General features: G+C 40.8%; 1 protein-coding gene across 4 annotated transcripts in view; it reads left to right on the plus strand.

The window, feature by feature from the left end:
* The first annotated feature begins 814 nt into the window (after positions 1-814).
* The window catches only part of KIZ (kizuna centrosomal protein), a 129862-nt gene continuing 105886 nt past the window's right edge, over positions 815-24790 (plus strand). For all 4 annotated transcript variants that reach the window (XM_011229734.3, XM_034639835.1, XM_034639836.1 and 1 more), the window contains exons 1-4: positions 815-1046; positions 9963-10025; positions 13581-13743; positions 22017-22109. In XM_011229734.3, the coding sequence (XP_011228036.2) occupies positions 853-1046; positions 9963-10025; positions 13581-13743; positions 22017-22109 (513 nt within the window). In that variant the 5' untranslated portion in view covers positions 815-852. The remainder of the gene's footprint in view (positions 1047-9962; positions 10026-13580; positions 13744-22016; positions 22110-24790) is intronic.

Genomic DNA, 24790 nt, shown 5'->3' on the forward strand with positions numbered 1-24790 from the left:
GTCACACAGCTGGGGGGCGGGGTGGGGAGAGGGGACTTGAGCCCAGGCGGTCTGGCTCCAGAGTGCCTGCTGAAGAATTCTGCAGGGCGTTCGCCCACGGAGCCACGTCTGCACAAATGTCTGCTTCATAAGTAGTTAGCAACTTTTCCCTCTTCACCAACCAGTAATGTCACCTGCAGCCTTAACCGCATCCTTGGGTCAGCACGGACTTTAAAGCAAGGGCTTGTTCTAATGTCAGGGCTGAGCACAGTTGCTTAGTGTTTTGGGTTTTGTCTTTTTTTTGTGGTGTTTTGTTTTGCTTTTAAGTGTGGTAGGAAAACAAGTTTAGCACAGCGCCGGCACTCAGAAATCCTGCCTGAAGGGAGGGAGAAGTAGTAAGACAAAGGACAGAATGAACCTTGGAAAAATAATGTAATTTGATGCTAAAGGCAAATATGATCAAGTGAATTGCTCCCCCCGCAGCGCGCTCCCCCCACTCCCCCAGCCTCTACCGAGGTCGGGGGAGTAATCAGGACCGGCTTCCGACTTGGCTTTCGGTGGAGCTGCTTGCCTCGGGGAGGGCCACGGTCTCTCCCGTGAGAATTCTGAAGGGCGAGGGGAAAGGGAGACGCCAGACTAGGGGCGGAAGCCGGGGAACCGTGTCCACACGGCCTGGGGCACCGCCACCAGCGCGAAGAATCCGCCCGCCCCTCTTGGAGTCGGCCTGCACCGCTTCACAAGACACCCCGCCTCGGTCCCGCCTCTCCGCGGCGTCTGCCCCGCCCCCCACGGTGTTTCCGCCTCCACCCCGCCCCAGCAGGGCCTCAGCCCCGCCCCCTGCACGGCGGCTGGCGCCCTGTTTACCCGCGGTGCATGGTGGGGCCGTCGCCTCGGACAACCCGCCCCCGCTCCCCCCGCAGTGGTCGCCCCTTGACGGTGCAGAACGAGCGCGGCGGCGGCGGCGGCGGCGGCGGCGGCATGCGTCCGGCCTCCACTTCGTCAACGGCTCTGCCGAGTCCCGACTACTACGAGAGGCTGGGCCACCTCCAGCGCCGGCTGCGGGACAGGTATGGCCTACCCGGGGCGGGGGTGGGGAGTGAGCCCGGCCGAGGGTCAGCCGGTGCCCTAACTCCGGTTCCTTCCCACTCCCCCCGCCGTTTCCCTTGGACCCGGGTCCGCTCGGGACGCCCCCTAAGCTCCCGGTGGGGCCGGGAGGACAAAGTTTACCAAATACCATGCCCCATCGCCCTTATTGGAGGTCTCCTGCCGGAAGATCCGGCCGCATCACTGAATTTGCCCAGAAGTGAGAGTGGGAGTTCTCCTGCCTGTCACTCTCAATCACGCCTTGTGAATTTCTCTACTCCCTTCTACACGCCTCCTCCCCTGTCTCTCTTCAAATTGTCATTCCATCCTGACAGCTGCACTGCATCAGTGATGACAGGTCCGAGAACGCAGGCGGGAGAGTGTGTGTGTGTGTGTGTGTGTGTGTGTGTGTGTGTGTGTGTGTAATATATGCCCTATTTAAATGCAGGAGACATTTTTGCGGAGGGGAACGAGGGCTGGCCAGATTTTCAGCAAAGAGATGAAATTTACAGAAGTCCAGCTTCCGGAGGGTTCATGATATTTTGATTAAGACATGAAAGACGAGAGCCACTGATAACAGCTAGATCTAAGAGCACAGAGAGAAAATTATAAAGCAATTTTCTATAAATAACCACATAAAAGATAAGTTTTTGGAACTATTTAGCTGCTAAATTAATTGGAGTTGGAAATCTCATTAGTTGACAAGAAAGGAAATAGAAATTTGGATCTCTTGATAAAGCGTTTAATTAATGTTAAAAGTTACAAAATCATTTCAATGAAGAGGAGAGCTTTGTGTGTAACAAATCTAAACTGACAACAATAATTACATGTAAGGTAAAGGCAGAAGTGTTTATGAAGAGGAATTATATTCATCTTATCCTAGATTTAATTCTTGTCAAATATTTATAGAGTATCCACAACAGGCCTCCTTAATTGTCCTCAACATATTTTACCCCTTAATCCTTTTCTGTATCCTATTTTCTTTCTGACATACTGCCACTCACCCACTCCAGGGACCTCCTCACCTCCAACTTTTAAAAAAAATCACTTCCTGCAGTGCCCTCACTATGTCAAGTATTGATCAACCCATTCCCTAACTTAGGTGATCTCTATTTTTATAGCAGTGTAGATAAATAGCTTAAGTGACTTACTTCCTGCTTAGAGGGAGAATTACGGGAGGACAGGAACCATATTTAGCTAGATCTTCAGCTGGTAATAGAGTACCTTAGGGGAGGAGGGGCTTGACAAATGTTTGTTAAGTGAAAGGCAGAAATCCCAAAGCCAACCAGCCAGGGTCCAGGAGTTACAAATGTCTTGTATACAACACTGTTGCCACATGTTGTCGCTAAATCATGATGATTTTCCAGTCAACCAGGGAGAGTGAACAGTATGATATTTCTAAGACAGTATTAAGTTTCTGCACATACCTTATAATTAAAAGACAAGACACTGCTCTGTACATCAGCATGCCTGAAGTGCTTTTGACTCTGTTCTGTTAGAAGAGTAGCTTAGTTACCCCCAGGCCTTTAGGTATTTGTATCTCTTAGCCCATGTTCTGATTTTAAAATGTTACTGGTTCAAATGGCATTCTTTTTGAGCTAAGTTCATCATGAGTTATCATTTTTGCTTCCTATGCTAGGAACACTTGGCTGTTTATAGTCCTTATGGTATAATAACTGTGTAATGATTAGTACTCACTTTATGTTTAACACTTAATGTTTTAACTGTTAAGCAAGATGAGGCTGTTGAAATTATATAAAGAATTCAAGTCAAACTTAATAGCCTATTCTTGGTTTTGTACTTGGAGTTTTTTAAAAAAATCAAGTTCATACAAATCTGTTGCTGTGTGTATTCATCTTTCATTTTATTAAATATTTTTTAGAGAGAAGGGGGGAAGGGCAGAGGGAGAGGGAGAGAGAGAATCCCAAGCAGGCTCCCCACTGAGTGAAGAGCCTGACATAGGGCTCCATCTCACTACCCTGAGATCATGACCTGAGCTGAGATCAAGAGTCAGATGCTTAACCGACTGAGCCACCCAGGCAATCCTTATTTTTCATTTTTTTTTTAAAGATTTTATTTATTTATTCGACAGAGATAGAGACAGCCAGCGAGAGAGGGAACACAAGCAGGGGGAGTGGGAGAGGAAGAAGCAGGCTCATATCAGAGGAGCCTGATGTGGGGCTCGATCCCACAACGCCAGGACCACGCCCTGAGCCGAAGGCAGACGCTTAACCGCTATGCCACCCAGGCGCCCCTTTATTTTTCATTTTTAAAGTCCATAACTAATGCATAGTAAGTACAGAGGCAAATAACTTTGGATGCTTGGTTTCTGCTCTACAAACAGTTGTGTGACTTTAAGCAGGTTGTTCAGCTTCTCTGACCCTTGGTTCTTCACCAGAAATGAGGAGCACTGAATTATATGTATGTAAAGCCACAGATTTGTTTCTTCTCTAATAGAGTAATGAGCTTCAAACGAAAAAAGTTGAAAACTGTAGTTTTGCAAAGCAACAAGTGATGAATATCATTGTTTGTATCCTGTTTGAGTGTTTGAATGTACCTGCTTTATCGTTTTGTTTAGTGTTGTTTTTTAACCAATCTCAGTGACCACAAGGACTCCAAAACTTCAGAGTCATTTTAAAGGCTGCGTCTCTGGGTCATCACAGCTGCTTTATCAGTCCAGAGATTTCTTGGGGGTGGGAAATAAAAGCAATCTGCCCTTGCCTGGCCTTCTTAGAGCTGGCTTATTGCTGGTCTAATATAGCTGGTCTAATAACGGGGCCTTTCCCTTGTAAGTGGTGTATTTCTAGCCCAGATTGTTTCAGCTGTAGACACACATAGATGTACTTGTACGTTCTTAATTTTTTCCTCTTTGCGTATGGTGTTTTCTCTGCACTCTGGTGAAATCAATCATAGAATCTTAAATAGCCTGCTGGAGTGACTCGTTATGGAGTGTGTAGTGCCACAAGCATGGTAGAAACATGTGAGTGGAATTGACTCTTACAATTATATAAAAACATCCCTTTAAAAGGCCCATTAACCAGCCCCAGTTTTTTCAATGCCAGTATTGATTCAGAGTGAGATATCATAATAGTCCAGAAATTGATTCTGAGATACTAGTTAAGTAAAACTGAAGTTGGTATTGAGACAAAAACAGAATAATAAGTGGCTTACAAGGAGAAAAGCAAAGCATGTGGCTATACTCTTAAGGACCACCCATCTTTGTAAACCTTTGAATGGTCCAGGTGAGGGGTGCAGGTGATGGAAACCATGGGCTATGGGTATATATCCCAGGGCTGGGTGTTTCAGAGATTCTGAAACAAAGATTTAGTATGTAGGGGTTGCAAGATAATCCTTCCCATAAGCCTTTCTCTGGTTTTTTATTGGGGTAAATATCTTGTTTTAAGTTTTAAATTTAAACTAGAAAGGAAAGACAGCATTTAGAAGCTCTGCAGTGTGGATAAGGAGGTTGGGAAAAGGGCCTGTGTTGAAGAGTTAATGATTTAGCATCATGTTGTCCACAGTGGAAGGCCAGGGGGTGTTTGTGGTTTTTCACCATATGAAATGTCATAACAGGTAAGTGTGACTGGCAGGTGTGTATCTACTGAAGACAGAGCAGGAATGAAGTTGTTCTATGTTCATGATTAAAAAGAACTTGCTACACAGGAGGTGATGGATTCCTAAAAAGACCTTTTTTACCAGAGATCATAGGTGAAATAAAAAATTATTTTGAATTAAATTCAAGCTTACAGAAAAGTTGCAAGTATAGGACAACGACTTCTAGTATTCCCCTCACCCAGATTCCCCAACTCTTTTTTTTTTTTAAGATTGATTGATTTGAGAAAGAGAGAGAGAGCGCACAGAGGGAGAGGGAGAAGCAGACTCCTCACTGAGCAGGGAGCTTGATGCAGGGCTCAATTCCAGAATTGTGACCTGAACCGAAGGCAGATGCTTAACTCACTGAGCCACCCAGGTGCCCCCAGATTCTGCAACTCTTAACATTTCATTATATTTTTTTTGTGTTTTTTTTTTAAGATTTTATTTATTTATTCGACAGAGATAGAGACAGCCAGCGAGAGAGGGAACACAGCAGGGGGAGTGGGAGAGGAAGAAGCAGGCTCATAGCGGAGGAGCCTGATGTGGGGCTCGATCCCATAACGCTGGGATCACTCCCTGAGCCGAAGGCAGACGCTTAACCGCTGTAACACCCAGGCGCCCCTTTTATGTTTTTTTTTTTTTTTTTGGTCCGTCTTCCCATCTGTCTAAAATCATTAGTCTTTTCTGAACCATTTGAGAACTACAGATATGGTGCCCCATTACTCCTAACAATTCAGGTGTCTGTTTCCAAAAACAAGGATGCTTCCTGACATGGATGCACCCTGGAACTCTCCCAGTGAGGAAATCAATACTGATTGGTAAATTCCACAGACTCCAATCAAATTTCATCACCTGCCCATTTTGCCAAGTGTCCTAAGACTGTCTTTTTTCTTTTCTCGTCCAGGATCCCATCTGTGTACCATTTGCCATGTCTCTTCAGTCTCCCCGAGTCTGGAGCTATTCCATAGTTGTTCCCTGTCTTGTGTTCCTGACAGTTTCATAGAGTACAACTTTCATTCTAGAGGGTGTTACTCAAGCTGGGTCCATCTAATGGTTCCTCATGACCAGACTCTGATAACACTCTTGGCAGGAATAGCACAAAAGTGAAGCATGGTACTGGGGCATAAGGTCATAGAGTCACCTAAGGGTCTTTCTGTCTTTGTAATTTAATGACAGCTCACTGTCCAGCCATTCATTCTTCATGAACTAAGTATCCTATTAATCATGAAATCTTAGAAGAGGCAAAAGTGACTAATAAAAATTTCTAACATGGAAGCAATTATGCCATATTTCCTTCACTTCTAAGTTCACTCTTATTTTTTTAATTTTACTTTATTTAAATTCAAGTAATTAACATACAGTGTATTATTAGTTTCAGAGGTAGAGTTCAGTGATTCATCAGTTGCTTATAACACCCAGTACTCATTACATCACATGCTCTCCTTAATGTCCATCACCCAGTTGCCCCATCCCCCCACCCACCACCCCTCCAGCAACCCTCAGCTTGTTCCTATAGTTAAGAGTCTCTTATGGTTTGCCTCCCTGTCTGTTTCAATATTATTTTATTTTTCATTCCCTTCTCCTATGTTCTTCTATTGTTTCTTAAATTTCACAGATGAGTGAAATCATATAGTATTTGTATTTCTCTGACTGATATATTTCAGTTAGCATAAAAACCTCTAGTTCCATCTACAACATTGCAAATGGCAAGATTTCATTCTTCTTGGTGGCTGAGTAATAGTCCATTGTGTGCGTGTGTGTGTGTCCGTATGTGTGTACCATATCTTCTTTGTCCATTCATCTGTTGATGGACATCTGGGCTCCTTCCATAGTTTAGCTATTGTGGACATTGCTGCTATAAACATTGGGGTGCAGGTGCCCCTTTGAATCACCATGTTTGTATCCTTTGGATGAATACCTAGTGGCACAGTTGTTAGGTATTAGGGTAGCTCTATTTTTAACTTTTTGAGCAACCTCCATACTGTTTTCCAGAGTGGCTGTAGCAGTCTGCATTCCCACCAATAGTGTAAGAGGCTTTCTCCGCATCCTCAGCAACATCTGTTGTTTCCTGAGTTGTTAATTTTAGCCATTCTGACCAGTGTGAGGTGGCATCTCATTGTGGTTTTGATTTGTATTTCCCTGATACCGAGTGATGTTGAGCTTTTTTCCATGTGTCTGTTGGCCATTTGTATGTCTTCTTTGGAGAGATGTCTGTTCATGTCTTCTGCCCATTTCTTGACTGGATTTTTTGTTTTTTGGGTGTTGAGTTTGATAAGTTCTTTATAGATCTTGGATACTAGCCCTTTATCTGACAAGATATTTACAAATATCTTCTCCCATTCTGTCGGTTGTCTTTTGGTTTTGTTGACTGTTTCCTTTGCTGTGCCAAAGCTTTTTATCTTGATGAAGTACCAGTAGTTCATTTTTGCTTTTGTTTCCCTTGCCTTTGGAGATGTGTCTAGCAAGAAGTTGCTGTGACCAAGGTCAAAGAGGTTTCTGGCTGTGTTCTTCTCTAGGTTTTTGATGGATTCCTGTCTCACATTTAGGTCTTTCATCCATTTTGAGTTTATTTTTGTGTGTGGTGTAAGAACCTCATACAGGAATTAAACAAAGTGGCAGGATATAAAATCAATGCACTGAAACCAGTTGCATTTCTATACACTAACTATGAGACAGAAGAAAGCGAAATTAAGGAATCAATCCCATTGGCAATTGCACCAAGAACCATAAGATACCTAGGAATAAACCTAACCAAAGAGTTAAAGGCCCTGTACTCTGAAAACTATAGAACACTTATGAAAGAAGTTGAGGAAGACACAAAGGAATGGAAATACATTCCATGCACATGGATTGGAAGAACAAATATCGTTAAAATGTCTATGCTACCCAGAGCAATCTACACGTCCAATGCAACCCCTGTCAAAATACCATCAACTTTTTTCACAGAGCTGGAACAAATAATACTAAAATTTGTATGAAACCAGAAAAGACCCCGAATAGCCAGAGGAATGTTGAAAAAGAAAACCAAAGCTAGTGGCGTCACAACTCTAGACTTAAAGCTGTATTACAAAGCTGCAGTCACTAAGACAGCATGGCCTAGCACAAAAACAGACAAATATCTCGATGGAACAGAATAGAAAACTCAGAAATGGACCCTCAACTCTATGGCTAACTAATCATCGACAAAGCAGGAAAGAATATCCAATGGAAAAAAGACAGTCTCTTCAAAAAATGGTGTTGGGAAAATTGGACAGCCACATGCAGAAGAATGAAACTGGACCATTTTTTTACACCATACACAAACATAAGTTCACTCTCACGAATGACAAAGTAAAGATGTGTGTGGTGCTACTACTTAAAAAAAATGGCGTCTCTATGATTTTTTTTCCCCTTGGAATCTTTTTTCCTTTTTAAACATAGGCACACCCTAACTAAAGAATAGACCTTGTGTCCCCCAAGCTAAGATTTAGTGTTTGGATTTTGGACCCCATTTTCCCATTAAAAGAATTTGGTTAAAGGTAAACAGAAGGGGGAATGAACCATGAGAGACTATGGACTCTGGGAAACAAACTGAGGGCTTCAGAGGGGCGAGGGGTGGGGTACTGGGATAGGCTGGTGATGGGTAGTAAGGAGGGCACGTATTGCTTTGTCCATTGGGTGTTACACGCAAGTAGTGAGTCATGGAACTTTACATCAAAAACTAGGGGTGTACTGTATGGTGACTAACATAATATAATAAAAAAAATAAATGGTAGTTTCCATTCTAGATTATGCTAAGCTAAGAAATTTACTTAACTTCTAATGTAGCTAAGAGAGTTAACTTTTGGGATTTTTTTTTTAAGGGAAAACATATCTGAAGAAAAACAAACTAATAATTAAGAGCTCCCAAATGGAACATGGGCTCAGCCCCTTTTCCTCAGCAGGCCACCGAAGGTTACCTTCTGCTGGACTCCTTGTCTTTGAATCACAGGTTTTTTGGTTTTTTTTTTTTTCCCCTGGCATTTTTCTTGCAGACATTATGTGATTTTTCTTTTGGCCTTTAGTTAATGTTAATTTAGATTAGCAATTTGGCTTCAGTTGAAGCTGGTACTTTGGTGGTGGTGTAGCACCCCCGTGGTTAAACCCCCTGTGGTCAAATCCCCCAAGGGCTCTTTCTGGGACTGGGATGGCTAGTCACATTCAGCAGTTTTACCCCCTAACACCTTGGTTTTGACTGTCATTACCTCCACTGCTGCTCAGTTTCCCTTACCTCTTACCAGACTAGGGTGTACAGATGTGCAGGGTAAGCTTTGTCCTGTAGCTTACTGCCAGCACTCACCTGAACTCACTAGCTAAGTCTTTACTGGGAGTAGGTCCAGAGAGTAGCAGTCAGTGACAAATCATGGTGATGTCACAAAGTTATAAAAAGAAACTCCTCCAAATTTGAAGTAATAGTGTTAGGGGACTTGGTGTTCATTAAAAGTGAATGGAGCTAGGTGTACTTTTCAGAGACTTGGCTCTGCCCACGCTTGTCTGGCTGGGAGCAGAGCAAGCCACCAGTCTTCAGTCCAAGGTGGATTTGTGGAAGTGTGTTGTCTTGACGTGGTAGAACCCCCATCACTCAAATGCCACTATCTCAGAAAAATCTGGCCATAGTATATTTTATGTATTTATCTTGTTTATTGTCTGTCCTTCGCTCTAGAGTGTCAGCTGACTGACAGCAGAGGCCTTGGCTGCCTTGTTCACCATGATAGTATTCAGGCCTGGAACAGGACCTGGTTCATCGTGGCACTCAAGAAATACTTGTTGAATGAATGAATCTGCTTTCCAGTCTTTTTTTAGTGCCTTTCTCCCATTTACTTTGAAAATCTTATTCTTTTTGCTTCATGCTGGTATCATTTTGCTTTTTATTTTTTTTATTTATTTTTATTTTTTTTTTTTAAAGATTTTATTTATTTAGTTGACAGAGACAGCCAGCGAGAGAGGGAACACAAGCAGGGGGAGTGGGAGAGGAAGAAGCAGGCTCCCAGCAGAAGAGCCTGATGTGGGGCTCGATCCCAGAATGCCGGGATCACGCCCTGAGCTGAAGGCAGACGCTTAACGACTGTGCTACCCAGGCGCCCCCATTTTGCTTTTTAGATTTCCATGGTAACTGCCAAATATTTTTGTGTCTTGAGTTTCGAACAACTGGCATTTTCTGCTTCTCAGAAAGTCCAGAGACACATTCTCACAGTGGTGTAATTTCAAAGGAGATCATGTTCTAAATCCAACTGCCTATTACTTATCAGTGTAACTTATTCATAAAACATTTTCTTTCTATATTATAGTGAAAAAAAGAGACTGGAGCTGGAAAAGAAACTTTATGAATATAATCAATCTGATGTATACAGGTAAGATGTGACAGTGGTAACACTTTTTAAACCAGTTGGTGGGTGTTAATCAGTAAAAATGTAACCCTAATGTATGTTACAGATACCGTAATTGCAGTACTTTTACTGTTCTCTTATATCTAATGTGTAATCGCTTCCAGTAAACACTGAAATTTAATATAATCACTATAAAATGTAGGAATAAATTTCGTTAAAATTTGTGTAAGATAAAAATTGTTTTATTTTCACTATTTGATACTTGTGGTATTTCAGGAATCTCTTTGGCTTATATAGCTGAAGAATAAGATGCATTATATAGTCTCATCTTTTTTATCACAGTTTAAACACACTGAGCCTGTGTAATGATTAAGGCATAATGACTGTACCTGGCCTTTCAACCAACTGTTGAAGGCAGGGTTACATGATGTCTCATTTGTTCATGGATATTTGACAATGCCTGTGAAAAGTATTATGAGCAATGGATAAAATACATGTTATCCTTTCTGGGTTATTCTAATATGAAGAGCCAACTTTTAATATTTTTAATTCTATTTTATGGAAACTGAACTTCCTCCTTAAGCCAAATGTTTGGTATTACTGCCAAGGTTATTCATATGAACAATTTCTGCTATGATAGCATTAATTTTTTTATTTAGTCACCTCATACTATGAGTGAGAAATGAAAATATGTCATTCAGAAGTGAGAGAAAGCTTTAAAACCAAACCACCCACCAGGTCCATTTGTTTCCTCATATGGTTTTAGGGTTCAGTGTACTTCCAAGGATACCAGTCACGGTGGACAGTGATATGTCCCCAGTATTTCTAGAAGAGACAAAAAGCCAGTGAGATGGTGGAAGAAATAGCAGTGTTGTGGATGCCATGGCCTCAGAAGTGGGCCCAAGTCTGAGAGCATCGTTGCAGCTGCCATTTTTGTAGCACACAGCTAAGGGAGTGGCGGAAGGGGTGGAGACCTCTCTTGCAGCCTATTCCTGGCTTCCTGGGGACCTTTACCAAGCTATCAGTTTACCGATTTTGTTCCCTTCTCTTACTTAGCCTCTCACTACCTGGAAGACAGAGGGAGTGATTTGCTAAAAATACACTTTCTTTGACTGCCTGACAGGATAAAAATCCAAACTGTCTAACATGGCTATTTCAATCTTGTCGCCACCACCCCAGAAGGCAGAGCCCAAGACAAGGGTTTGTGTGTAGATGATAGTTTATTTTAGGAAGTGGTCACATAAAACTGGCGAGTAGAGCTGGGAAGAATGAAGTAGGAGCCGGTCACTGCTTGGGCACCTGGGACTCCATCCTTTCAGACCTTCAGAGGAGCCATGTAGCCCGCCTCCCTGCTCCTCACAAGTGTCCACTCAAGGAAGGAAGGGGAGCCATTTACCTGCTGGTAACCCTGCATAGGGCAGGGCTGCCCCAGGAGGCGTTAACTCTTTCTTGTATCCATGTTGCGAACTCAGAGGAGTAGCTCTGGGAAAGCAAGATACCAGATGCAGCTGAGACAGGTGCTACCAGGTGGCTGCAGCCATGGCTGGCAGAGGAAGCACTGGTCCAGGAGGGTGTGAGGAGGGCCTTCAGAATATCTGGCACAACAGCTTACCAGACCCTCTGTTATCTGCCCCTGGGTAATCTTCATCGTCACCCTCTCTTACCAGCCTCCACTTACATGTTAGACAGAATCTTTCAGTGTCTGAAACAGGACAGGAATTTTGTAGTATCGAGTAAGCAGGTGGGCTTTGTTGCCAGGTGCTTCCATTCAGTCTGAGTCCCACCAGCTCATAGTCATGTGATGCTGGGACAAGTCCTTCAACACTCTGTACCTCCATTTCTTCATCTGTCACATGAGGATAATGGTGGTTATGAGAGCTTAACAGAGCCTTAAAGCAGTGTTTGACCCAGTGTAAGAGGCAATAATATATTATTTGTTACTGCTTTGACCAATTTTACTGTTGTTCTTCTTAATTATTGCATTTGAGCTTTCCAACATGCTATTTCCCCTGCTTGAGTGTTTCCCCTCATCTTCTCACCCTGGCTTTCCCCAGTTTTGGGTTAACTCTTACCCATGCTTCATCATGTCTAAGCTAAAAATTCATTTCCACTGGTAAGGCATTCCTGACCCCTTCAACTAGGTCAGGTTGCCCAGTATGTAAGAGTCCCTGGCAGTTTCCCCCTTAGCATTCATCACACTGTATTGGACTTATCTAATTTTTTGTTTTCCCCATTGACTAGCTGAGTGGCTTTCCTATTCACAGTGCTGAATCCATGAATGACTGCATGGCTGGGTGGGTGACTTCTGTGGTCAGCATTGAAGGGTAATGTGGAGGCAGGGATGAAACTAGACTTTGGGTGGAGAAGGCATGGTTACTGTTGTACCCACTCCACTTGGACACTGGCCACCACCAGCAGCTTCACCAAGTGCTGCCTGTGAAGGACAGTGCTTTATGTTCCACCTCTGTTACTGTCGCTTGCGTTGCAAGTGGCAGACGTGGGCAGCAGTAAAAGTCTTAAGTTTTTTGTTCAGAAGAAAAAATGCGGACAGCCATCCAAAGTCAAAGCACAGAATTATTAGCACGATAAAGAATTTCTTGAAAACTTTTGACCTAGGCTTAGAAGTTTAAGGTCTATTACTGATTAATTTTTAACATCTCCAGCATCTTTGCAAATCTGTTTTTGAGGGTGAACATCTTTGTAATTTTCAACTTGGTTTTGCTTGATAGGAGAATGTTGAAAAATTGTGAGCACTGAGTAATATAAAGAATTGTTGAGTCACTATATTATATACCTGAAACTAATACAACACTGTAAGTTAACTATACTGGGATTAAAATAAAAAACTTAATAAAAAAGAGTGTTGAATTATCATATTGAACTAACAATAGAAACGCTTCATACCAGGTACTCTTTTCATGTAAAAGTTGTGAAGAAGAAAGAGCTAGAGTGAGCAGCGTTGGTTCTGTGGGAAGAGTAGTGTGCATTTATTTTACACTTTGGATGAGAGTCTCTAAAGGTTTTTTCACAATTCAAGTTGAATTACAGCCCATATATTATCATAAAATATTTTTAAAATATAGTTACAGTTCCTAATTAAAAAATTTAATATTAATTAAATGAGAGTGTTTGGGGTATTTTAAATTTTGAAATTTCTTAATATTTATGGATTCTGGTTTATAGTTTGATTCTGTTTCCATCTAAGCAGGTAGTTTTGAAACGGTCTGTCATAAAAAGAATGCTAATGGGCTATTCATCCGATCATGCCACATAGACACCGCTCTTGAAATCACATTTAATTTTGAGAAAGAGATCCATATAAATCTTTATTGCATGAATGTTATAATGTAGTCTTGTATACATTTCTCAGGAGAGTTATGCCTTGGTGTGATACTCAGTGATGTTGCATTAATTTCTTCTCTCTAAAAATGCATGTACATTCTGCCCTTAGCTTTCAGTGTTTGGGTAAAATATCTCCGAATACATTGTCTCATTAACAATTTTGTTAAAGAAAATTCTCCTCCTTTGATTTGTCAGAGTCTAACTGTATTGTTTAAAAATCTGCTTTTGTTTTTCTAGAGTTAAGCTGAAGTATGTTAAACTAAAGAAATACCTGAAGGAAATATCTGAATCAGAAAAGAAGGCTCATACTCGAAACCAAGAATTTTTAAAGCGGTTTGAGAATGTCCAAGCTCACGTTGGACACTTTACCACAAATACAGAGAAGCTTCAAGAACTGAAGGTAACATCTTGTTTTGTACTTATTTCTCTCTCTGTCTTTCTCCATCTCTTTTGCCAAAATTAGAAGGAAGTAATAGCAATACGTGTCAGATCAGTGGTGGTCACTAATGTTCAGTTGTTCTTCCATAAGATTAACTGCCCATTTTCTCTGTGGAGTACTATGTGGCCAAATTTTGATTGGGGAACTTGAAATTGCATTTTCTCAGATTTCTGTTTTAGTTGAGGAATTAATGGAATATCTGTATGTTGTTATACTACACAAATAATTAACTTGTATCAGGCATGGGCACTAGCCACCACCTGGCACAGACCTGGCACATGGTATTTGTTGGCCTCATGATTGAATTTGAGCAGCATTAGGGATTCTTCTAGAGACTACCTCCTTCTTTATTTTTTTTATTCATGTTTTTTCATTAATCAAGTTAACTAACTAATTTAAAATTTTTATTTAAATTCTAGTTAGTGAACATACAGTGTAATATTGGTTTCAGGAGTAGAATTCAGTGATTCATCACTTGTATACAACACCCAGTGCTCATCACAACAGGTGCCCTCCTTAATGCCCATCACCCATCTAGCCCATCCCCCACCCACCTCCCTCTCTCAACCATCAGTTTCTTCTCTGTCGTTAAGAGTCTCTTATGGTTTGTTTCCCTCTCTCTTCTTCCCCCACCCCCCATATGTTCATCTGTTTTGTTCGTTAAATTCTACATTTGAGTGAAATCACATGGTATTTGTCTTTCTTTATCTGACTTATCTCACTTAGCGTAGTATACTCTAGCTCCATCCATGTCATTGCAGATGGCAAGATTTCATTCTTTTTGGGGACTACCTCCTTCTTTAAAGGGTTCTTTTTTCTGGCGTCTAGGCTCCTCTGTTCTGGTCAGGCAGTATGTTGAGGAGAGACGAGGGTAGAACTGGCCCCATGGAGTTCACCTTTATGCTCCTCAGCTGCGTGACCCAGAGCACCTGCTCTCCATAGCCTTCTTTGATTCTGAGACCCCATTCCCCTAAGGTGCTGGGCAACCTTCAGCTCCACACATTATACCAGGTGTGGAGGGCTAGGCCTTTTTTCTCACGATTTGTGCTGGCCAAGGGCTGTTGCTCAAGTTAACACAACTGCATGCTGGTTACAGAAGTTGGCAGTACCTCCCTTTCTTTTTTTTTTTTTTTCTCTAGGAGTGTCCCCCACTGAGCCTTTATTTCAAGTATGCACAAAAATGAAAAGAATTATTATAATGAACATTCATGCAGTGGTCTGAATGTTTGTGTCCTCCTGAAATTCATATCTTGAAATCCTAACCCCCAAATGTGATGGTACTTGTAGCTGGGGCCTTTGAGAGGTGCTTCTGTCATGAAGGTGGAGCTCTCATGGATGACATAGGATGCCTTCTAAGAGAAGCTCCAGAGAGCTCCCTAGCCCCTTCTACCGTGGGAGGATGCAGTGAGAAGGTGGTGGCTCTGAATGAGGAAGAGGACCCTCACCAGAAGGTGACCACACTGGCACCTTGATCTTGGACTTTCTAGCTCCAGCAGAACTGTGAGCAATACATTTCTGATGTTTATAAGTCACCCAGTCAGTAGTGTTTTGTTATAGCTGCCTGCGTGGACTAGGAAAACTCATATACTCTCTACCCAGATGCAATAGTTGTAAATATTTTACCATATTCGCTGTGTGTGTGTGTGTGTATGTGTGTGTGTGTGTGTGTGTATGTGTATGTATACACATATTTCCCTGAGCCATTGAAAGTATGCTGTGGACACCATGACATTTCTCCCCTAAATACTTGAGTGTGGATCTCCTAAGAACAAGGAAAGTCTCCTACATAATCATACTACCTTTATCACACCTAAGAAAATTAATAATGTCATTTAATATCCACCCAATATTTAAATTTCCCCAGTTCCCTCCAAGATTCTCTTTATTTTTCCAGACCAAGTAGGGTTTGCACATTACATTTGGTTGTGTCTTTTTTGGTCTGTAAATCTAGTCTCCTACCATTCTTCCTTTTTTTTTTTTTCATGACACTGGCTTTTTGAAGAAGGTAGTTTAATTGCCTGTAGAATGATCTGAATTTGACTGGTTATTTCTTTGAGGTATCATTTAACTGAAAATTTGGATTAGACCAGCACTGCGTAATAGAACTTTCTCTAGTGATAAAAATGTTCACTGTCTGTACTGTTGCTGTCTAGTACAGTAGCCACTAGACAGACATGGCCCCAGACATGGCTTGTGACACTGAGGACTGAGTTCTTAACTTTGTTAATCTTAATTAGTTAAATTTAAATAGTCATAGCTGAGGTTACATATTGCATCCCATCAGGAGGCTTATGAATTGTGATGTCAGGTGGTCTGAACTAAGTGAGGTTGAGTTTGATGCATTGGTTAAGATGGCTAACTGAACATAATTTAAAAAAGAAAAAGCAATTGTTAGTATCGACAGTGTAAATCTCTTTGCTGTTCAGAGATTTCACAGAGAAAATAAAAGTGGTAGACAAAGCAGGGAATTTTGCCTTCCCATTAGAAAAAAAGAAATAATAGAAATTTCCTTTTATTTTCACATTGATGTTTTATTTAATTGTTGATTTCACGATATAGCCAAATGTGAGAGGGAGGGATTTGAAAGGGGGAATGATCCTTTGTAAATATTTTTATATTGAAAGCAGTTGAGTCTTGGGTAAGGAATGCCTTGTGAAAACAATCTGTGATGGCATAGAAGAGCAGACCATGTAGCTACAACTGGGAAAGATGTGAGTTCCGTGGAGAACTGTACATTGGGAGTCACCCTGAATCCAAAGTTGAATTCTTGAAATGTGCTTGTGAAACCAGGCAGTGATATTTGAAACTCCAGCCAGTGACACCACTTACCTCAGCAAACTGTGTGTAAGCAGAGTTTCAGAGAAGGCAATGTTTGTCCCTGCTGTCTTCGCCTTCCTTTCTGCCTCTTCTTTTTGTCCTGGTGGCCAGTGGTGGTCTTAGGAAGGCTAGAACAACTTGTCTCTTCTTAATCCCTTCCCACTCAGGTATCAGATCTTTACCTCCTCTGCTGGCTGACCGCGTGTAAGTCTTAGGAGAGAGGTGTTCTGATGGGACGTATTGCCCACACACCCCAAAATGCCAGGGATATTTCCCCTTGAATAGAATATAGTTAATGCAAATGAATTAATAATTGGTAGAGTTCCAGAAAGTGAAACAGAGTGAAGCAACGTGCAAGAAGTGGTCATTTGGCCCAGATTATATTAAATGCATTTCTCTCCACTTTGTAGGACTATACCCACTTTATTATATAATTTTAAGATCTTTTTAAATGGGATAAAGGCTAACAAAATACCCTTTCAACAGATTTTATGAATTATCCTATTTTATTTGGGGGCCTGTGATCATATTCAGGGCTTTTAAAGACTATTGATCTGTTGTGTAGATTTGAAAATACAGTGTTGTGGCTATGCTTGTCAGATAAAGAGTCTGACTAAACTCTGTTCTAGTATGTAAATATTAGTAGTGTTGTGAGGATTGTATCCTTCTCTCCCTCTTTCTGCCCCCCCTCCAGCCCCCGCTCCCTGCATTAGTGCTTTTGTAGAAGAGCCCCAGTTGGTCCTTAGAGCAGTTTTCCTTGGGTATCCTTTGCCTTTATCTCAAATTGGGTTCTCCTGAAGTGGACCCTGAGACAAGGATTCAAATATAAGTGGTTTATTTGGGAAGTGCAGGGAGAGTGTGTAGGCAGGCAGGCAGATGAGACAGGGAAGGACAGGTGGCTGGAACAGGGTGTACCACTAAGCCAACTACCATAGTCGGCATCTCGAACTTAACCCCACAGGGAAACCCTGGTGAGTGGGTTCAGAGCATTTGGAATATGCATACATGGCTCCTGAGCATCACTGATTGAGGACTGATGGGGAAGAGAAGCAGGTGAGGGGAAATAATTGTGAGCTCCTTAGGCACAGAGACAGAGATGCTGGAACTTAGGAGCACCCAGAAGGGTCCCAGGGACATGTGTGGAGCATTGCCAGCTCTGTTTCAGCCTCCCCTATTCAAATGCCAGGCAGGAAGCTGGCATGTCAGGGCACTCAAGGGGGGTCCTCAGTTGAGGAGAATCATCACCTGGTTATGTCTCTCATCCACCTGAAAGCCTTGAGTGCTGGCTCAACCTTTTAGGATAAAGCCCAGATGCTACTCTCTGCCTGCATACCACTCCACAGCTCAACCTTATGACCCCTAACACACACACACACACACACACACACACGTTCCTTCTCGCTGTCCCTCTCACACAAATACACAGACATGTGCACAATTTCTCTTCCCCACGTGCCCCCCTCCACCTCCTTTTCTCTTCCTCCTATCTGCTCGCTCCCTCTCCCTACCCGTCTCCTCTGTACCCCCATCTCATGCAATATTCCCTCATCCCCATATCTTCCCACTGTCCCTCTCCATCTTTATCTCCCACACATGTGCGCATTCTCTCTCTCTTACGCATGTACTCACACGCACCCACTGAATTTTAAACATGCAGAACCTGTATTTCCTTGAAAGCACCACATTATCTCCTATCTTCTTTAAGTAGAAGGCCTCTTTCCCTCTGTTCTGCCTTAGGTCTGTGCCATAATTATCTCTGTAAGTACTTCCTTTGTGGGATTGTCATTGTTTACGTTTTCCCACCTCACTGTGGGCTCCTCATCTTATTTCAGTGCTGTCAGTATCTGACCCTGAATGTGGCACATAATAAGCACTCAGTTAGCTTTGAGGAACATCTCCCTAGACTCGAAGCACTCAGTAAGCATTGAGACTCCCCCTTCCCCCTCTGACTGAAAATTGATTCTTCAATATTTTTCATCGTTCTCTCTTATGAACCATGAACAGCTATGGGAGAGCTAATGTGGTATTGGTTCTATCCTGTGTTATACCTTCCCAGGAGCATTTCTGTTTAATAGCAGAGGCACTCCAAAAATATAATGTCACTATTTAAAGATGTGATTCTTGTTAAAAATTCAATTCTTAGATGATGTATGCCCACTGGGGATAAAATTTGAAGAGAACAAATCTTTGACCTCTCATTCAATTCCTACTGAGCATTGTGACAGCCACTGTGGACAAGGCATGACCTTCAGGCTCCTGGAAGACAGTCTGTAGCTTATCCTATTTTTATTTTTTATCAGCCAGAGTGCCTTACTTGTCAATATGTGTTAATTGCATATAAGTAAGTGTTCCTCCATACCTTTTTGTAAAAACTCAGCATTTAAGAGGAAACCCATACACTGGAAAAAATAGAAGAGAAAACAAGTTTGTGAATCGCAGTCCTGAGGGTCAAATCAGACAGTTTGTGTAACTCTCTGTACCCATTTTTTCAACTCCAATGTGAAGAGTCTGGGCCAGTAGATTTTAAATATCTGTTCAGTTCTGTAACCGCAAATATTTATATAATCCCAAAGACCATTGAAAAAAGGAAGCCTGTTTAAATAAAAAGTAGTGGTGGTACTTTCAGGCAAGTGCTAATATGATGAGGGGAAACAGAAGGAATGTAAGTGGGGATACAGAAGAAAAGAAGGAAAGAATATAAAATGAGCCATGTCATGAACATGGAGAGATATCCTAGAGACCTGAAAGACCCGCCAAGACCTCCATCTCCTCTTCCCACCACCCTAGACCACCACCAACAGATTACATCAGTTGAGCTGAGATGAAATCGTTTGTGCACAGTAAGGAAGTGAATAGAAAATTCCTCCTAAATGTAGGTGGGCAGCATCCAGCCCAGCGCTGTGAAGCAAGATGATAACAGACAGTACAAGTTACCTGATGGATTGATTCTGTGCTCTTGGGTTTATTAAAAGAAATTTCTTTAGGGGAGTTGGGGGAAGAGGGGACTGTCCTTAGAGAGGCTGTGGACTGGCAGATGCTACCAGGACATGCGAACTTCGGCCCCCAAAGCAGCAAATCTGACAGTGAGGAATCTAGGCCACACATGGGAGGGAACAGGGACCTGAGTAAGCACAAGACAGAAAGGATGCAATACAAGCCCTATGTATCATGGAAATATAATGGGACCTGATCAGAGAGGAAATGGGGAATGAAACACAAAAGACTGATGGCTGGAAAACTAAGACGCGTGCTCTGCTGTCTCATCAGACGTTAGCTGTGGAAGCTTTGGAAAGATTCATCTATACAGTTTTCCAAACTTCAAAAACTTTTAAACATAATACAACCCTTTGTTTGTATGCAAATAGAATAGGAGGTGGGGGTTGAAAACCCTTGCTCTCCAGTGTTCAGAAGGTGGATTTGATGAGTAGTAACCAAATGTCCTATGCTATGTATAAATAAAAGGCAAGAAAAAGAGCATTTGTAGGTGCAAGTCTGTGGTCCCAGAGGATGTAGAGTTATAGTTTGTATCAATTATCCATTTATCACAGCAACTTTTTTTTTTTTTTGGCTTGAAAGAGTCCAACCTTATTTATTTATTTTTTTAAATTCTTTATTTTTATTTTTTTGATGTAAAGTTCGATGATTCATTAGTTGCGTATAACACCCAGTGCACCATGCAATATGTGCCCTCCTTACTACCTATCACCAGCCTATCCCATTCCCCCACCCCCCTCCCCTCTGAAGCCTTCAGTTTGTTTCTCAGAGTCCATAGTCTGTCATGCACAGCAACTTTTGATTTCAAATACATTGTTCGTTTTTATTTACATCACTAATTTAGAAATTAGTAAATTCCATAAATTTTTTGGATGCACTGAGAACAGTCTAAATTGGACTAGTGAAGAGACTTTCCTTACTGTTCTTTATTAAGCCCTAACGCAGTTATCAGTTTTCGCTGCAGCAAATTGAATTAAACAAAACACACATTTCCATGAGAAAGTATTCTGCGGTTGGAAGGTGTGGCTCTGAAATGATCCCATAATGAGGAAATCAGGTACAATGCCTGTTTCATGTTTGTAACTGATCTCAAAGAGCCTAAGAAAATATTTGCAGCCACAGGAATGAAGAATTTTTGTTTTACCTCTAATTATTTAATAAAGCTTGATGTTTATTTTGTTTATTTTATAATCTACCCCCACCCCCCCATCCCTTTTTAGGGATACTTTCCCTTAGACTCTGTAATGTATGCCTTTTGAAAGCTCTTGGGGTTAAAAAGTAAATATCTCTGAGTCTAAAGGGTAGATATTGAACAGAGAGATGTAAATTGTATTATCTTAATTGCCGTATTTCTTTATCTTTTCTTGGTTTATCATGTTTACTGGCCTTACAAAACTTTTATTTAATTAGGAATCTCTTTAGATCATTACTGTCATCTATCATGTTAATATTCTGAGAGAGAAAAAAATTCCCTGCTTAACTGTTATTAAAAATGGGAAAGCATATAATACCCTTTGAGATATTTTGAGGGAAGCAAATCAATTTTCATCAGTTTTTTTGGTATGTCAAAACAAACTGAGGCCAATTTCATATTCAGACTGAGAATTAAGGAAACAGTTTTCTAATTTGATTATCACATAGGCATATTTCTTTTTTTTTCTCTCATAGGTTTATTTCTAACTGCAGTGCATCACAGCCTAATTTAGAAAATGTTCTGATATTTATCTGTAATGCACCACCATCAGTGAATTTCTTAAGGCTTTAATTACTAACACTGAATCAAAGCACCTTTTATGCCTTGCTTTTAAGAAAAAGTCATTTTATGATGGAATCACTTTCATCAATTATAGTGTGATAATGAAGCAGACATCTTTATGTAGTTATTACTGCCGGAGCAAACTTCATTTCTATGGTGCTGATCACTGATGTCTACTATATTTTTATTCATAGAAAATGGAATTCATTTCAAGTAGATGATCTAACAAATAATATACTGTGTTGCTGTGACTAGTAGGACCATGATACTAATGTAGATATCATACAGATAAGAAGTCAGTAGGATTGATTTCTTTTCCTTTAGGACAAAAGTTTTCAGAGTAAACACTGTCCAATGTGTTGGTTTCATAATAAAGTAACTAGATTTTCCTGAGAGCTTAATATGCCAAGGTTTTATTCCCTATGTTGATGACAGACAATGAGAACCCATCAAATCTTATTTAAAAACATATAGCATTTTATAGAACTCAGCTTTTGACATTTTATTTGTGAAATCATCTATTTTCTAAGATAAGTTGAATTTCTTGGCAACATCAACTTTTACTTTCTACTTCAGTGTTCTTTTTATTCTCTAAAGACTGAAAAATACAGGCAGGTGCTGGTTGTCATAAGAGCCACCACAAAATCAAAACTTTGTTTATGTTTAGAAAAAATATGAGGCTCAAATGAAGATGATGGAGCTGCTGTCGAAAGAGAGCCTGGGAGCAAGAGGCAAACTGAAAGACGAAGACAGAGGAAAGGTAATGGATTAAAATTATAAACCTTCTGTTGACAGAGGATTTCTGGAGTATTCCTCTTTTGCAATAATGTTTTAAATAAAATCATCTTATTACAAAGATCTTTTTGATTAACAAGTATTATTTAAAGACTTTTCCTTATAGAGTAATGCTTTAATGTCTAATTCAGTTACATGTGCTGAAAGGCTGTCATGGCAGGTTTAAAAGAGACAGATTCCCAAGAAAACCTTAGTGTCGTTAGCAGGTGAAATTATGTTTGTCTAACTAATGCTTTGTAGCCGCTTTTTTTTTTTCTTAGTTCCAGAAATATTTTAAGTAAAAGGTGAACAAAATGTGGCCTTTTGCTTCTCTTCTTTGTATATATAATTTTGTACATTTTAACCTTTTCACAGAGGAAGTGGAAAAGAAAGATTGCATATCTAAGCAACAGACAAAAAGACTGGCAAGGAATACTTAAATAAATTCTGCTATGTATCTGGCGTAATGCAGGCTTCTAATCCTGCAGCCTATCTCCATATAAATGATTCTGTTCAAGACCATAGATGTTTTCTTCACTAAAAGCAGTAAAGCTCTTTTAGATGAAATGTCTAAAAACATCTTGTAATAACTTGGAGCATGCTGGCAAGAGTAGTCACTTGTGACTATGTGTGAAACCCCCTCAGCCAGTCGATATTGTAATAAGCAAAAATGGTAGCATCACTCCATTATTCAGAGAAGCCAACAGCGTGCTTGTTCCTTAGGCTGCAGCATTCATTAAGAAAAGCTTACTAGACTGAAAGCTGGAAACAGATGATAACGGGATATGATTTTCATATTTAATGCTTTCCTTGGAAGAGTATGTGTGCTACAGATTGATAGAAGAACCAACTGCTACTTTACTAAAAGACTTTCAGGTTTGCCCTATAGCTACCGATGGAATCATTCAGCCAAGAAATTAACTTTTTCTCCTTTTACCTGCTTTATATATCTGCTAAGCAGGCTGCCTGGCTGCCAGTAAATGTTATTATGCAGTTAACTGTTTGGTATTTAAGACTCTTATCAGAAAAGAAACAGAGGCCACACTATTTTGTTTTTATAGTAGGAGGAAGGTTTTAGTTTTCCTTTTTTCCATGCATTAGCAGGCATTAATCTGAGTTTATAGGAAGTTTTAGTTTTCCTTCCCAAAGATTAAAAAGTTAAAAAACCTAGAATTTGGAGCATTCTTTAAACCGTAAGATACAAAACACCAAGTCCCAGCAACCTTGACCTAGATAAAAAGGCCTTTAATGATAAATGATTTCTGTGCCATTAGATGTACACCAAATGTGTTATGATGTGATAGACTTCTAAACCATGCAGGCAGTTTTTCTGTTTGACATTAGGTCATGAAATAATTGACGTGTTTTTAATCTATAAACTTGTTTGTTCTTTCCATGCCATTCCTGATAAATGCATTCTTAGTACGGCAGTGTCAGTGGTACTTAAGTAAAACGGGAGATCTTTTTTTTTTCTATTTGCACTACTGATTCCTTACCTTATGTACAGTTATGTAGTCTCCTTTTAAGTTATATTTAAAATTAGGACAAGAGACATGCAGCTGACAACCCCTTAAAGATGTTACATATAATAATTAGAAGAGAAGTATTTCCCTTTATACTGAAAAGTGTCATCTCCTTAAAAGCTTTGATTATTGACTGTATGTAAGAATCAATTAGGTAACATTTTGAGAAATTCATATCTTGCCTTTTCAACTTCCTATTGATGTTCCATCAATTAAAAGGTAAATACATTTCAGTAAAATGATGAGTTAGTTAATCCTTCTTATATACTAATTCCAGAACAATTCCTTATCATATGAGTTACATTTTTTTTCCGGTGGAAATCCACACATCTCTGCCTTAGATAGTCAAATGAATTCGTCTCTGTTCCCAGAGTCGTCTGTCTTCAGGGACTGGCCTGAAGCACACAGTATAGTGTCACTGGTTGAAGTCAATAAATGGGTTTTGAGCAAGAGATTTGTATGAGAAGCCACAGTAGGTCCCCCTGTGAATTCCACAGTGTTTGCCTTCAAGGAGATGTCCTTTCTAAGGCACAGGATAGTATGTGATAAATGCCAGTGACATGGGTTAGCCATGTGCTGTGTGAAGAAAAAAGGCATGCTTCCACTAGCATGAGTAGCCGAAGGCTTGGTGGAGGAGGTGGTATTTGAACTAGTGTGCGGATGGAAAGGATGTCAGTCAGTGGGAATATGGTAGACATTCTAAGGTTCGGAGATGTTATGAGTAAAGGAACAGAAGCAGGAAAGCCCAGTGGTTAGTTGTTCAGCCTGGCTAACATCCGATGTTCTTGTAGGGAAGTGGTAGACAACGAGCTTGGAAAGTTACATTATGGAACTAAATACATTTCAGTAAAATCATGAATTAGTTAATCCTTCTTCTGTACTATTTAGAGAACAATTCCTTATCATATGAGTTACGTTTTTTTTCCAGTGGAAGTCCACACATCTCTTCTTTAGATAGTCAAATGAATTCATCTCCATTGCCAGAGTTGTCTGTCTTCAGGGACTAGCAGTTAATTATTGTAAGTACCAGGTTAAGGATTGAGATTTCCCCCTGGAATCATGTGTGCGTGTACGTGAGCATATGTGTGTGTTTCTGCGTGTGTTGGGGCAGGTGACAGCAGGACTTGTGGGCAGAGTGGTGACG

Source organism: Ailuropoda melanoleuca, chromosome 13, assembly GCF_002007445.2.
Source record: "Ailuropoda melanoleuca isolate Jingjing chromosome 13, ASM200744v2, whole genome shotgun sequence".
In the NCBI taxonomy this organism is placed as follows: Eukaryota; Metazoa; Chordata; class Mammalia; order Carnivora; family Ursidae; genus Ailuropoda; species Ailuropoda melanoleuca.